A 14,355-nucleotide genomic window follows, 5' to 3' on the forward strand; every position below is an offset into this window, starting at 1 on the left:
GACTCCTTCAACCTGTAAAAGGAGTCAGTAACTACACATTTCACTCCTTGCAGCTTTTTGAAAGCTTGAGAGCTATTTGGAAACACTGTGATCTTGCCAACCACAGGTTTCATCATCTCTTGCCTTCATGGGTAAGAGTTCTATTCCTTTGAGAATGGAAAGGGCTTAGTGGCTCTTGAAGTCAGACTTTATAAGAGACATAGAACTTTCACTCATAAGAAATTAGTTCTTATTATCTTACTGCCCTTGAAACACTGGTATACAAATAACTAGAGGATGAGCCATGTTTTTGTTCTTTGCACATTCTAAACTGGACTGTACACACACACAAACTGTACACAGTGTATTACAGATACAATAATTACAAAATATCACAAACACAGTGGTGGGTGTATGTATCTGTGCATGTAAAACCAATAGAATTTCTGAAGAATGTGACCAGTTACACTGTGTTTCAGCTTAGAACAAGAGCATCACTAACTTTTTCTGGCTCACAAAACAGACAAGGTCAGATGACACTATTATGGGCACTTGCCCCTTCTATTCTTAAAGGAATTATCACTCAGTATCAAAGTCAACCCAAATTTATCTACCTTCTCTTCCACCTCAACTTTGAAAGGACAGGAAAATGAGTTTACAACAAATATTGATCAATCAGTCTCAAAGTTGATGTAAATCATCACAAGACAGTTTCCAGTGGGAAGGAAGACAGATGGATGGGGGGTGACAAAACAGAACAAAGCAAGAAAAAGTAAGGTTAGTTCAGGCCAAAGAAGAATGGAGAATACTGGTAAGAGGCACATTGACTACAATATCAGTCACTGGGTTTTTGAATGGCTTAAATATCCAAATGCAAGTTTGCACGAACTCTTACTTCTCTCTCTTTCGACTGAAGTGCTTCTTGCTCTGCTTCTAACTGCTCCTTCAGCACTGGAGCAGCACTGCTGTCTGCTGGCAGTCTGTGCCTTGCTTCATCCAATTTGGACTGGAGGGCAGAGATCTGAATCAGGTTATTGTACTGTTGCTGTTGCAATGCCTCTTTATCCTGCAAAACACATTTTTTATTGTATGCTAGAATTAATTGTTGTCAATATACATACCCACCTAAGAGAACAACCCTGCCAAAACAATCATCCCTGAGAAACCCCAGCACAAGAAGTACATAATCCCAATGGCTTACAAAGAAACAGGTATTCAAAACAACTGGACGTTTTTGGCTCACTCACATGAAACACACGGTATTAAACCAGCCCCTCAGGCATCCAGCTGCCATACATGAAAGGATCCACGTAACATCAAAATCCAAGCAACAACAGAGCCTTTGTTTTATATCAAGTAAAATAAGACATTACCCACACCATCTTGATCACGCACAAAACCCCTCCAGTAACCATGTGCCAATCCGTGTTCCTGAAGAACCGAGCTGCCTTACCTCAGATTTTCCCACATTTACTCAACAGCAGAGCTGCAAGTGTGCCATAGCGCTGGACACAAGAGTTAAGATTCTCCTGGCATCCCACAGCTGCTACGATCTGAGCTTGCTGTGGTGATCCAATAAAAACAAGCGGCAACCCAGGCAAAAGTCAGAGCTTGTGTACCCTCACTACTCTTCTGCAGGCCCAAACAGATGTAGTCAAATGTGGGATCTTCTTCCACCGACACCAGAATCCATAGGACAGCAGATTCCCATAATGAATAATCCTTTCAAGACCTCAAGCAAAAGGATGAGCAATCCTCCCACCACAGCCCTAACTAGAAGAGTCAAAGAGAAGCTGCATGGAGACCTCATAGCAGCCTTCCAGTATCTGAAGGAGGCCTACAGAGATTCTAGAGAGAGACTCTTCATCAGGGTCTGTAGCGATAGGACAAGGGGTGATGGGTTCAAACTGAAACAGGGGAAGCTCAGGTTAGATATAAGAAAGAAGCTTTCCCCTGGGAGGGTGCTGAGGTGCTGCCCAGAGAAGCTGTGGCTGCCCCATCTCTGGCAGTGTTGAAGGCCAGGTTGGAGGGTGCTTGGAGCAAACTCCTCTAGAGGAAGGTGTCCCTGCCCATAGCAGGGTGTTCAAACTGGATGATCTTAAGGTCCTTTCCAACCCAAACCATTCTATGATTCTATGTATATATCAATCTAAACGACTGAAACAAATTGGAGCAGAAAAAGACAAAGACCTGCTCCATGCACATATGAGCAGGAAAAAGGGATCTGCTAGCTGAGAGTTTAGTTATTATTCTTCCAAAGATACCATTCTGTATTCAAAGTTACTCTTTCCAGACCTATTTCTTATTGGCACTAATCTCGATATGACGGTTTTCCTTTACCATTTAATTGGAATTCCCCCTGCAGCAGTTTGTGCTTGTATCTTTTTATCCTTACACTATGCACCTCAAGTCTGCCTCCTTCTTTATAACCTCATATTACGTGGTTGTGACCAACAATAAGATCTCTGCAAAGCTAAACAAATCCTGCTCTTCTAGCCTCCCCTCAACACTCCTTTCCTCAAGCCCTCTGACCATTTTGATGTTCCTTTGCTAGACTTGCTCAGGTATGCCAATGTCCTTCATGCACATGGGAGCAAAAACCCAGGCACTTCTCCAGACACAAGTGCCAATTAAATGGGAATAATAGTACCTAATAAACTGCAACTGACCAGTCTGACATTAGCTGAAGCTAAAGCATAAAAAAAAATTGTTCAATATTTTAAAAATTAAAATAATGGAAGCAAATATTTACAGAATAAGCAATTAAACTAATCTATTTAGTTTAGATCATGCCAATCTTACACCTTCAGACTCAACAGGCACACCAGCAGTACTCAACCAAAGGAAACTGCTGGGAGGACATGGAAACACTTGGTTTAAGGTAGAAAAGGTTACTTAGATACTTGGTACAAGACAAATACTTTTGCTAAATGAAATGTTATTCTTAACTCTAAGCTATGATTAAATCTGCAGCAGTAAGAAAGCACAAAATTTAAGAGTATGGCAAACAGATCTGGCTGCAAAGACACATAGTAAGAAGAACTACCAATTAAAATAGAATTTTAAATACAGTTACTTATTGAAACCCCACAATGTTTCACATTCAGTAACACTATCTCCTTGGGAACTGCCAGAGAAGCAAAAGAGCAACTCTGATCTATGGAAACGTGACAACTACCAGAAAGCAGTCTCTACAGTAAGTAGGCTTATAGTTCTATATAATATAGTAAAACCAAAGCACAATTAAAACTGTGGCTGCGATACCTGCCATTGACACAACAGTTTTAACTCGCCACTAACAGTCTCAGGGCTAGTCTCAAACAACACTGTAACACGCTGATAACCCCATGAACGCCCTGTCTCCATAATGCCACTCCCATTTAAATTAGTAGTTTAAAATTACTTGTTTTAATTCAGTTTCGACTTTCTTCATTTTCTGCAGTTGTTGCTCCAAGCAGAGTACAGTCTTTGATACTTCGGTACCGCTGTGCTTCAGTTCTCCAATCTGTGCCACCAGTTTTTCTATCTCTTTGTCACGAGCTGTAATTTCTTGGTGGTTTTGCTCCTTTTCTAACAACAGCTTATTGTAGTCATCCATTTTCTGTTTTATTTCTGCTTGTAAAGATTCTACCTACACGGAAATCACATTGTACAGCCATTCAGTCAACACAGGAAGCTTCCAATTGGACAAGAGCAATTTCATGGCAGAGCAGGTAGAGTTCGACTAGGGACTAAAGTAGTGGTAAATCCCAGATGAAAGTAAAACTAAATGCGGACAGAAAGGATGAAAAAGTAACTTTCTGAACTCTTGTCTTCCAAATCCAGGAGCTCTTAAATACACATTTGAGTATTCTTAATATTGGCAGTATTGTTGCAAAGTACTCAAGGCCCAGTGGTTATCAAAAGGGGCCATGTGGTTTGGGAGTGGGTTTTGATTTGGTTTAAGATGAATCCCAAGATTACATGAATTACTACTAATAGCATTAGATGCATTTCTGTAACCACAGACCCCTCTTTCATTACTTTATGGAATTCCAATTTAAAGGAAAATATCAAGAATTGAAAGCTAAATATTCACTGTAACATACTCAATTCCTGCAAACTGGAAAGATTCACAGTAGTCAATGCAGAACAGGCAGTTTTCCCCAAATCACTTAAGCATGAAGAGGGTATCAATTTGGAGATCCAATTATGCATAGAGCTTCAGGAAAATGGTCACTCATTCATCCCAGTATCAACGTGAAGGCAAGGCTAGGAGCTTGGCTAACAAGCAGGAGAGAACCAAGTGTGAGACACTACATTGGAAGTGACAAAGTCATCAAGCACATTGAAAGCAAGCTCAGATAGGAAAGCAATGGGAAACCTAAAGGAAAAATAATTTGGTCAATACCAAGGAATAAGGAAGATGAGATTTTTACAGACTAAAAAATGCTTTGTTTATCACTGTCTGAATTTCTGCAAAGTCCACTTTAAATATCATGAAGAATTCTTTATATTAATATAGAATTTCACATCTTCTAGTATTTTACAGATATTACTAAAGAAGAAAAACACCCTGTAGCAAAATAGAGAAGAACAGAGTTAATTTAGTCAAATTAATAAGCATGGAGAGCATCACAGACTAGTTGAGAATACTAAAAGTATTGCTTTTCTAATACCAAGGTGCAGTTTCATAAACTGCACATAAATTAATAGCTGAATATGAAATTAAGTAGCATATACACTGAAGTTTTGTTAAGAGCACTGCCATAAAGAAGAGCTGAAGACTAAGGCACAGTGGATCACTGAAATTCCATTATCCTTGTTTCACAATCTGATCCTCAACTTCTCCTTTCATGCCACAAAGCTCTTTTACAGTAAGTAACTGCCTGTAATACACCTGAGCAATAAGACAGGAGAAAGAAGCACTTAGGTACGGGAAATTGAACCGAAAACAGTTCCGCACTCCCTGCAAGAATTCTGCCACCCTAAAACATGTATGCTTATCTCCAAGTCAAGCTAAAGCCTTGACACATCAAGAATAGGAGGAAAAAGCCAAAGCAGATCTAATTAATAGAAGAGACTAAAAGAAAAAGGAAAGAAAAGTTAAAGAGATATTCATGCTGTTTTCCATACCTGCAGAATCAATTCATCGTTCTGTATAATGTTCATTTATGTGAAAAAAACCAAAACAACAAACAAAAAAGCAAAAGTTAATCTCTGAAATCAAACACAAACACATGAAAGGACTCATTTATAAACTGAAATAGGACAAGACATGCAGACAACTTTTTACAACTGTTATTTTAGAACCCAGAAGTCATCCCTCACGTGTGCTCTGTAGAGTCAAGTGTCTGTATTGTGTTCTCATTTAATTTAAACCAGACTTACAGGCTGTGAAACTTTACTGTCATGCATATACAACATTTCTTTCCATCTCCAGAAGAAATAATGTAAGTATACTCTCACTGCATAAATGTAGCCCAGTCAGCTGGGGGAAAACCTGCTCTCTGGGTGACAACAGACAAAAAACATCTCTCAAGAGCCGGTACCCAAAGACAAACACATGTTGTGGTATTTAATGGTAATAAACAAGCTCTTTTTGCCACCGAGTGTGATTTTACTCACCCTGTACTCTCTGGGTTTTCCTGAAGTCTGCAATTTTGCTGACAGTTTTAACCGTTCTTCCAGTTTCTGAATTTCCTGCTGAAAATCATCACGTTCGTGTTCCCTTTCTATAGCTTGTTCCTGTAAACCCAGCCAGAAAGAACGAAAAGCTTTTTATAGAAACTTTGCATCTCATCAAAATATCGAGTACAAGAAAAACGTGGGGGTTGTTTTTGTGGTGAAGAAACTGCTCACTTAAAAATTAATATCTTTTAGCAGTCTTGAAAGTACACCTAAAGTTACAGGAAAATAAATCAAAAGGACAGCAAACTTTTTGCCTCCTGTGTACATTCAAGTTACAATTAGCGAGTAATAAAAAGGAAAAAAAAAAATCCTGTAATACTACAGAAAGGGAATTTTAAAACTACCTTTACATGACTACAATACCAAGGTCTTAATTTCAAACAAAATGGAAAGTATCCCATTTTAGGGACAATCTTCCCAGTCTCAGTCACAAGCTAGAAGGAGTATTTATCACCTCCAAAGCCATGGAAGGGTGGTACCAAGCTTGCTTACATCCATGAATTGTCGCTGGTTTTTAAGCTGTTTCTCAAGCACTTGAATTTGCTGTTTTAATTCAGCAACCTCCAATAACTGAGTAGCCAGGTCCTGATTACTATGCAGTTGTTCTTCCAGTTCCACCTCCAACACTTTCATTTGAGAGCGTAAGTTGGAATGGTCCTTTTCTGCCTGACACTGAAGATCTAATTTCTCCTTTGCTAAAAATTCTACTTCCTTCAGTAGACCTGAATAAGGACACAAAAATAACAAAGTTATCAGCACAGGGTACAAAAATCAAATTGAGTTGGAGGTGAGGTTAAATTCAGTATCAACACCAAAGGCAAAATCTCCTGAAATGCAAGAGACATAAAGGGAAGTCTGATACCTGACTGCCCACTGTCTCTGAAAGGCATTTCCAATAAGACTACTGTATGTTGTAGTGAAGGAACACATGGGCATCTGTTCTCAATCCCAAAGCGAGTCCCATCTGGAGATATTCTGGGCACATAAAAAGCTTTCACCTTCACCGCTGAAGACCTCACAGTTCCAGAGAGTCCCTCTCACCTGACCAGGTGCTTGCCCTCTCAGCCGCAGTTCCACACTCTTCCTGCCCCTTAGGCTCTTTCCAAACCAATTCCTCAATCCTCCAAATTCATTCCATTCCTGATGTCCTCCATCCCTAAGTTTAAGCTCCACACCCCACTGTCAGCCACCTAGTCTCTCATACCCATCCTTTATTATTCTATCCTAAATCCTCCCCACTGCTTTCATCCCATCCTACTTCAAGTCTCTTCCTAATCAAGCCATCCAATAAGGAACTCTCAATTCCTCCAAACTCCTGTGCAGAGATACTCCTTAGATCTCCAACATCTAGAGACAGGTCAGCCTCTCAATTACTCCTCTGCCCCATGCAATGCTGGATACTGCTGCTGCTGTCTACACTGCTGAGCTAGCACCCAGTCCACCTTTTCAGCGCCAAGCCCTCTCCTGATGCTAACTGCTATGAGAAAACAAAGTCAATCTTGTTCTCTGAACCTGAGTGGGGATTAAAACCCAAAGAAAAATCACACTTAGAGAAACTTAGCCTAGTGCCAAGGGAAGAAAACTCCTGGGAAAAAGATAGCACTTATTTGCCCTACACAGGCTGCAAAAGAAATACCACAGATTCGAAAACATACATAGCTCAAGGTTATTTAAGTTATTAAGAACTAATTTATAGCTACAAACTGCATTTTCAATCAGCTGGATGTACTGAATCCACTCTTTAGGAGACCCAAACTGAAACTGTATTGTGACTGCACTCAGAACAAAATAATTTTAATGTGAATATCACTAAGTAACCTGAATATGAAAATAGAAGTCTGCCTATTTCGTATTCAAAGCAGGGTCCTACAAGAGCTCTTTACTTTAAAGTGTTCCATTATTCATCTTAAATGTTTTCAGGCATAGAGAACAAGGTAAGTCTATGATTCCAATAAGGTCATCCAGCCCACTTCCCAAAACGAGACAATTCCCTTTTCTAAGCATGACCAGCTCAATCCACATAATTTCTGATTGAACATCAACTAAAGCTGTTGTCCAAACCTTCAAAACCCTAAGTGATTCCACAGCCTCCTCTCAACATCTTTTCTAGTGCTTCACTATCCACAAGCATTTAATGAAATTTATAGACACTTTAAAATAAGCCAAGAAACACAAACATTTCCATGTGCATGCTTAAGAGGAAAAGCATCACAAGCTTAGAATGATGCAACAGCATTTTCATTAAACATTGGGGAACATGTCAGAGGAGTAATGATAACAACAGAATGCATAGGGACTGGGAAGACTGCCTCTGGAAATTAAAGAGACTGGACAAAGAGAAAAAGTAAAGTAGATTCTGTCTGGGGACAAAAATATAGACTAAATGTTTACTATTTTATATATAAATATAGACTAAATATAGAATAATAGCTCTGGGGCCCCAGCACAAGAGGGATGTGGAGCTATTGGAGCGAGTCCAGAGGAGGCCATGGAGATGCTGCAAGGGCTGGAGCAGCTCTGCTCTGGAGCCAGGCTGAGAGAGCTGGGCTGGGTCAGCCTGGAGAAGAGAAGGCTCCTTAAGGGGAGACCTCAGAGCAGCTCCAGTGCCTAAAGGGGCTGCAGGAAACCTGGAGAGGGGCTTTGGACAAGGGCCTGTAGGGACCGGACGGGGGAATGGCTTTAACCTGCCAGAACAAGGGAGATTGAGATGAGCTCTTAGGCAGAAGCTCTTCCCTGTGAGGGTGGGGAGGTGCTGGCACCTCCTCAGACAGAAATGCACCTTAATGGAATACAAGTCATTAGCTAACAGATTTCATGTGAAATTGAAAATGTTACATAGAAAGCAGGTATCACATTTTGGCAGTCTCAGTAAGTGTAATCTGTTTGGGTTTTGTTTTAAGCACATGTTCCACAAGTGTATCAGTATATTTTTCAAGCCATATGAATCATCAGATCACAGATTTGTTTCTTTGCATGGACAAACCTGCTATTTTATGAATGCTAATTCAGATCATGCAATGCCACTGTGGTAATACCCCAGCACACTCCTCGCCACTCCCATTAGCAAATGCCAAGCTCCAGCCAAAGTGCATTTGATTAGCAAGGCCACTCTATCCACATTAGTACTACATATCAGAAAAGGGATGAGGTGTCAACTTTTCAAGGCGTAGGACATGTCAATAAACTCCAAACAAGATTATTTTCATCATATTTTCCACATTCTATAAGCAATTCCAAACCAGAGGAAGAGTACTATTGATGGCTGGGGTGGGAGCTATGTTAGCTCTGACACCCTTACCAGCTAAGGTTAGATGTTCCCTCTCTTTGAGCCTACAGCAGCACATTTCAGGACAATGAGGTGCTTACCAAAACTAAGTTAAATAAAAATATGTTTGAGGGAGACTTGAATGGGACAGAAGGAATAAAGACACAGTAATGGGCAAGAGCCCTGTGCAGCCTTTTAATTCTAATGGGAATTTACCTACAACACCACTTTTTATTCACCTAAGGGACGTGCTTTACTCAGCTCACATCCTTTGGGGGAAAAGTCTGGAAAAAAGATAATACATCTAAGAATATATACCTGTATGTGTATGAATGAAATTCATCTAAAACCGTAAGATTCTTCTATTTTGAGTAGACCGCAAAACATAATCATGACAGCAATGAATTTATCAGACCTAAATGTTTGCTGATCAGGAGTTCAGTGTGCACATGTAAGATCAGGAGGGGAAAAATAATATTAAAAAATGTCTCTTTCAATTTGGCACCTACAAATTTTACTTCAGCATCAGACCTCCAACACAGTGTACAACTTCACGCATCTGGAAGGCGGCTACAAGGATGCCAGAGAGGGACTCTTCATCAGGGACTGCAGTGATAGGACAAGGGGTGATGGGTTCAAACAGGGGAAGTTCAGGTTAAGTATAAGGCAGAAGCTCTTCCCTGTGAGGGTGCTGAGGCACTGGCACAGGGTGCCCAGAGAAGCTGTGGCTGCCCCGTCCCTGGCAGCGTTCAAGGCCAGGTTGGACACAGGGGCTTGGAGCACCCTGCTCTAGTGAAAGGTGTCCCTGCCTGTGGCAGGGGTTGGAACTCTGTGAGCTTTAAGGTCCGTTCCAACCCAAACCACTCTATCATCCTTCTTGCTTGTTTTTGGTTTCACTGTTGCTCCCCTAAGCCTTCCTTCCTATTCTTCTCCCCCTTTTTCTGATCTACCTCCCCATTCAATTCCATTTCTCTAGTCTCCCTTAGACTTCCTTCAATTCTGTCTTTTTGAGCTCACTATTTCACATCACCTATTTTTCTCCCCCCCCCAATCATTCTGACAGATAACTATGTAGCATTAGAAGCTCCCAGCAAATTACAACCCACTTCATCCCCTCAAAAGAAAAACGAAGGTGCTAAACATGAAGATAATAGTACCAGGCATTTTAAGCCTAATGGCAGCAAAACTAGGTTTGTGCTTTTTTCCTTTAAATACTGGTCAGCTAAATTATTTTTAGTTTTAGTTGTTTTCTGATGTATCACAGAAGTCATAACTTTCTTTTTGCCAAGATATTTATAATGTCAGTAATTTGTTGGGACTATCCATGAAGTACTATTCCTCTTTGTTAAAATCAAAACTAGCAATTCATTCACTCAGGTGTTACAGCAACTCAAACCAGAAAAAACCCACACTCATCATTACAAACCTGAACCTTCTTTTTGTGCTACATTAGCAATACGTGTTCCTAGAAATCAAAACAGACAGACACATACAAGACAAGAACAGGACACTATGATCTATTCCAGCTTCTAAATTACTAGAAATTCATATGTAAACAGATAGCTCCTACCTCTTATTCAGCAAATATGCACTTCACCTTTATTATGACACAAAGCTCCTGATGATACACGTTGATGTCTGGAATTAGACTAGAGCTACTACAGAAATGTGTTTTCATTATAACCATGCAAGTGGGTTGCAACATTCTTGGCTTTTTAATTCCTTCCAGGGGATTCAAAGCAGGATTCAGCCCAGCAGGACTCACTGACACAGACTTACAGACTCTGTAATCTGTCATACATTTCCATGAGACACAGATGTACTTGTGTTCAACACCACCATGGAATGATTTGGCATTTCCTGTAGGATGTATTACTCGATGCCATAACCACTGTTGTAAAGCAAGCGCAACATGCATTTAGTTTCAGTTACAGCTCCTGAACCTGTTTCTGTTCAACTGCTTTCCCCTTGAGGAAGAGGGCTCTTTCTCGACCTCTTCCTTTGCTTACTGGGACAAATGAGGGCAGGGTCTGTAAGCCAGAGCAATCTGCACAAGACCACTTATTCCTTTTTCTCTTAAGGTAATAGTAGGATATTATTCAGATGCCATACGAGAGCTCAAAGATGGGCACAACTTTTAACCCTAATATATGTTCTCTACTTTTTAATAGGACCTGTAGCAATAGGACAAGGGCTGATGGTCTTAAACTAAAGAGGGGACATTCATCCTAGCTATAAGGAAGAAATTCTTTACACTGATAGCAGTGAAACACTGGCACTACCTGCCCAGAGAAGTAGTAGGTGCCCCATCCCTGAAAACATTCAAGGTCAGGTTGGATGGGGCTTTGAGCAACCTGGTCTAGTTGCTGGTGACAGGGTTGGCAGGAATGTCCTCTGAGAAGTGGCTGAGCACTCTGGGTTTGTCTAGTTTGGAGATAAGGAAGCTGAGGGGTGACTTCATTGCTCTCTGCAGCTTCCTGAGGAAGGGACATGGAGAGGGAAGTGTTGATCTCTTTTCCCTGTTATCCAGTGATAGGATGTGTGGGAACAGTTCAAAGCTGCACCAGGGGAAGTTTAAACTGGACAGAAAGAAGCATTTCTTTACTGAGAGGGCATTCAAACACCGGAACAGCATTTCCAGAAAGGTGGTCGATGTCCCAAGCCTGTCAGTGTTTAAGAGGCATTTGGACATGTCTTTAATAACATGCTGTCACTTCAGGGATGACCAAGAGTTGTCAAGATGATTGTTATAGGTCCCTTCCAACTGAAAATATTCTACTCCATTTCAGTTGAAGATGTCCCTGCTCATTGCAGGCGGGTTGGACTAGAAGACCTTTAAAGGTTCCTTCCAACCCAAACCCATCTATGATTCTATGTAGAACATGAGTATTTTGATTGTACTACATTTGAAAAGTCAAGTACAAAGCCAAAAGGAAAAATACAGAAGGATGTTTGCCCGTGACAGCAGGGCAATGGTGGAGTCAAGAGTTGGAAGAGTAGGTGAAAAGCAGCAAAGTTAAGAGAAGAAGAGAAGATGAGGTGGGGGAGAGGCAAAAGGCAGATGAGTTGCAGAGAAACAATACATCAGGACTGAAAGTCAGACAGGAGTCTACACAGGGGAGTGGCCAGATTAACCGCAACATATAGATTGTGTCCAGTCAAACAGAGAAATGGAAAGGTGGTGATCCCAAATGATAAAATATCTGGTGGAAGGCGATACAGAGAAATTCACTTATAGACATATTAGAATGACACTGAGGCTGCAAATTCAAGAAGTCAAAACTACAGAATGCTATTCAAATGGTTCAGAAATTCATTAAGAACCAGCATATCCTAGTCTTGAGTTCCCGCACAGTGCAAGCCACATAACATCCCTGAATATTCTTCCACGAATCAGAAAAACATCTTACATGTAAGCCTGCTATGTTACACTGAGATTCTTCAGGGGTTTTATTAAATGACTGCTGTCACTGTTCAAATGTATGCTCTTTCATTTGCAGTGTGAATTACCACAGCACCAACTTCCACTCATGAAGTGTTATAAGACTCTATAGAGTATGTTGAAAATTTGCCCTCTATCCTACTCCACTTCCTTACACATGCTTCCTGTAGTCAGCTTACATCATGTAACATATCTGTGAGTCTGAGGGAGTCATGAAGTGAGAGAATGAATTATGAAGATTGCTTATTTATATCTACTTACATGAGTTTGATTTGGTATTTCAGTGTCTGGCTATGGCTTCCAGTGAGCCACCCTTTGTTTAAGGGTGGCTTAAGGGTGACCTTGAAGTTTAAGTTCAAAGTTTAAATACTTGCCTCACCCTATCCTCTCCAACAACACCACCTCATCCAGCTTTTTCAACCTATATACTTTCTCCTTTAAAAACCTCAGCACACTTTGAGCTCGATCATTAAAATCTTTCCACAGTCACCCTTACTGAAGTTTTGACCAGACAAGGCTGGGGAGGAGGGGAAAAGCTTATGTATGAAACTAAGTACACAACATCACCAGAATTTTTTCATAATTCAAATGACCTCCAAGGAGGATTTTATTTCTTCTGTCATTATTAAGCTATCTCCTTAGGTGTGGAAGCAGTCAAAAGCCTTGAATCTCCAGCTCTTCTCTTCGTAGTGTCAAATAACTAGCATTTCAGTTACTAACTAGATGCTAATTATCTGTTGCAACTAACTATCTGTAGGTAATACACTCCTCTCATTTTCTCATTTTCCATTTCTAACTAAGCATAAGACTATAGCAACACTCTTCACTTACAGTACTATCACCTTAGAAGCAAAACATCAGTGGCTCTACTTTCTTTCCCCTGCCAACCTCCGTAGGGTCATCAAACCAAAGACTGATACATTACAGAAACACATGGCAGCTTGCCCTGACTGGAGATATAAAACACGCACTCCTCACCAAGGATTGCTTGCTCCTGGGTTAGCTCCTGGAAGCGTTCACGCATATCCTCCAGCTCCACAATAAGGCGACGTTCAGATTCCTCTTTCAGATTCAAGGCCTCCTCCAAGGCGGCCTTTTCTGCAACATAGCCTTCGATAATGCCTAAAATCCCAAGTTGGAATGCAAATAAAGCAATGGACAAACTCATCTGTTGGAACAAAGCAGCTTGAAAACACAAGTAAAATTTTTTTGCCAACAATGGAAGTTGACATAGAAAGGAAAAAGTACAAGATGACTTAAATTTAACTGTAGTTAGGTTTTTGAACGATCTTGAGGAATAACATGTATGAATTAATGTAATTAATGAGGCTGTCATAGCACAAAATGTGCCCAGACATGTAGAACGTATATGGGGATGGTTAAACCTGGATGGCCTGGGACCACCTCACAACATAGGATAGTCTGACACATCTTCTGCTGGGGGCTGAGGTTTGTAGAAACAGATTCTCCAGGAAGTAAGATCAAATGTTAGATTCAGAGCCCAAGAAATTCAGGAATTATTCACAGAAAGGAAGGAAACAGGATTTTGGAAAGACTAAATAAGCCTGAAGGAGTATGAGTGAGAAGAGGACTGGAAAGCAAATGCCACGATTAGGAAGAGAAGCTCAACTTGAGGGACACAGAAACCCTCAAAGATTCTGCTACATAAAAGCAAAGACCTCAAGTCATCATCTTCACAAGGGGGGGATTAGATTGATATGTACAGTCTGTGGTAGCATCAAGATCAACAGCCTCAGCCTTTTTCTCTCCCTTACAGAATCTCTTTATGGCTTGTGCTACTATCAAACATTGCTCTAGTTTATGCGAACCCTTCCAAGGACAGACAAGTGGGCTGATTTACACTGGGAGTGTATCTTGTCAATAATCCAAGCTCCCATATCCAGACATGCAGGAATGCAAACTGCTGTTTTAAAAATGATGGTATGTTTCACAGTGGTATAAGAATGGGACTAAGCACTATCACACTTGCCCCAGGGAA

The 14,355-nt window shown here is 40.7% G+C and overlaps 1 protein-coding gene across 6 annotated transcripts in view; it reads right to left on the reverse strand.

Annotated features, from left to right (window-relative positions):
• PCNT (pericentrin) overlaps window positions 1-14,355 on the reverse strand; it is an 89,004-nt gene that overhangs the window by 29,986 nt on the left and 44,663 nt on the right. For 2 of the 6 annotated variants that reach the window (XM_061458423.1, XM_061458432.1), the window contains 7 exons: window positions 13,335-13,478; window positions 10,341-10,379; window positions 6,142-6,371; window positions 5,587-5,706; window positions 5,095-5,115; window positions 3,383-3,610; window positions 875-1,045 (listed from right to left, as the gene is read on the reverse strand). In XM_061458423.1, the coding sequence (XP_061314407.1) occupies window positions 875-1,045; window positions 3,383-3,610; window positions 5,095-5,115; window positions 5,587-5,706; window positions 6,142-6,371; window positions 10,341-10,379; window positions 13,335-13,478 (953 nt within the window). The remainder of the gene's footprint in view (window positions 1-874; window positions 1,046-3,382; window positions 3,611-5,094; window positions 5,116-5,586; window positions 5,707-6,141; window positions 6,372-10,340; window positions 10,380-13,334; window positions 13,479-14,355) is intronic. The other 4 variants (XM_061458444.1, XM_061458441.1, XM_061458448.1 and 1 more) reach the window with 3 other exon arrangements.

This window comes from Pezoporus flaviventris, unplaced genomic scaffold (assembly GCF_033815535.1).
Source record: "Pezoporus flaviventris isolate CSIRO_AGI_PZ_B2104156 unplaced genomic scaffold, CSIRO_AGI_Pfla_v1 ptg000001l, whole genome shotgun sequence".
NCBI lineage: Eukaryota > Metazoa > Chordata > Aves > Psittaciformes > Psittacidae > Pezoporus > Pezoporus flaviventris.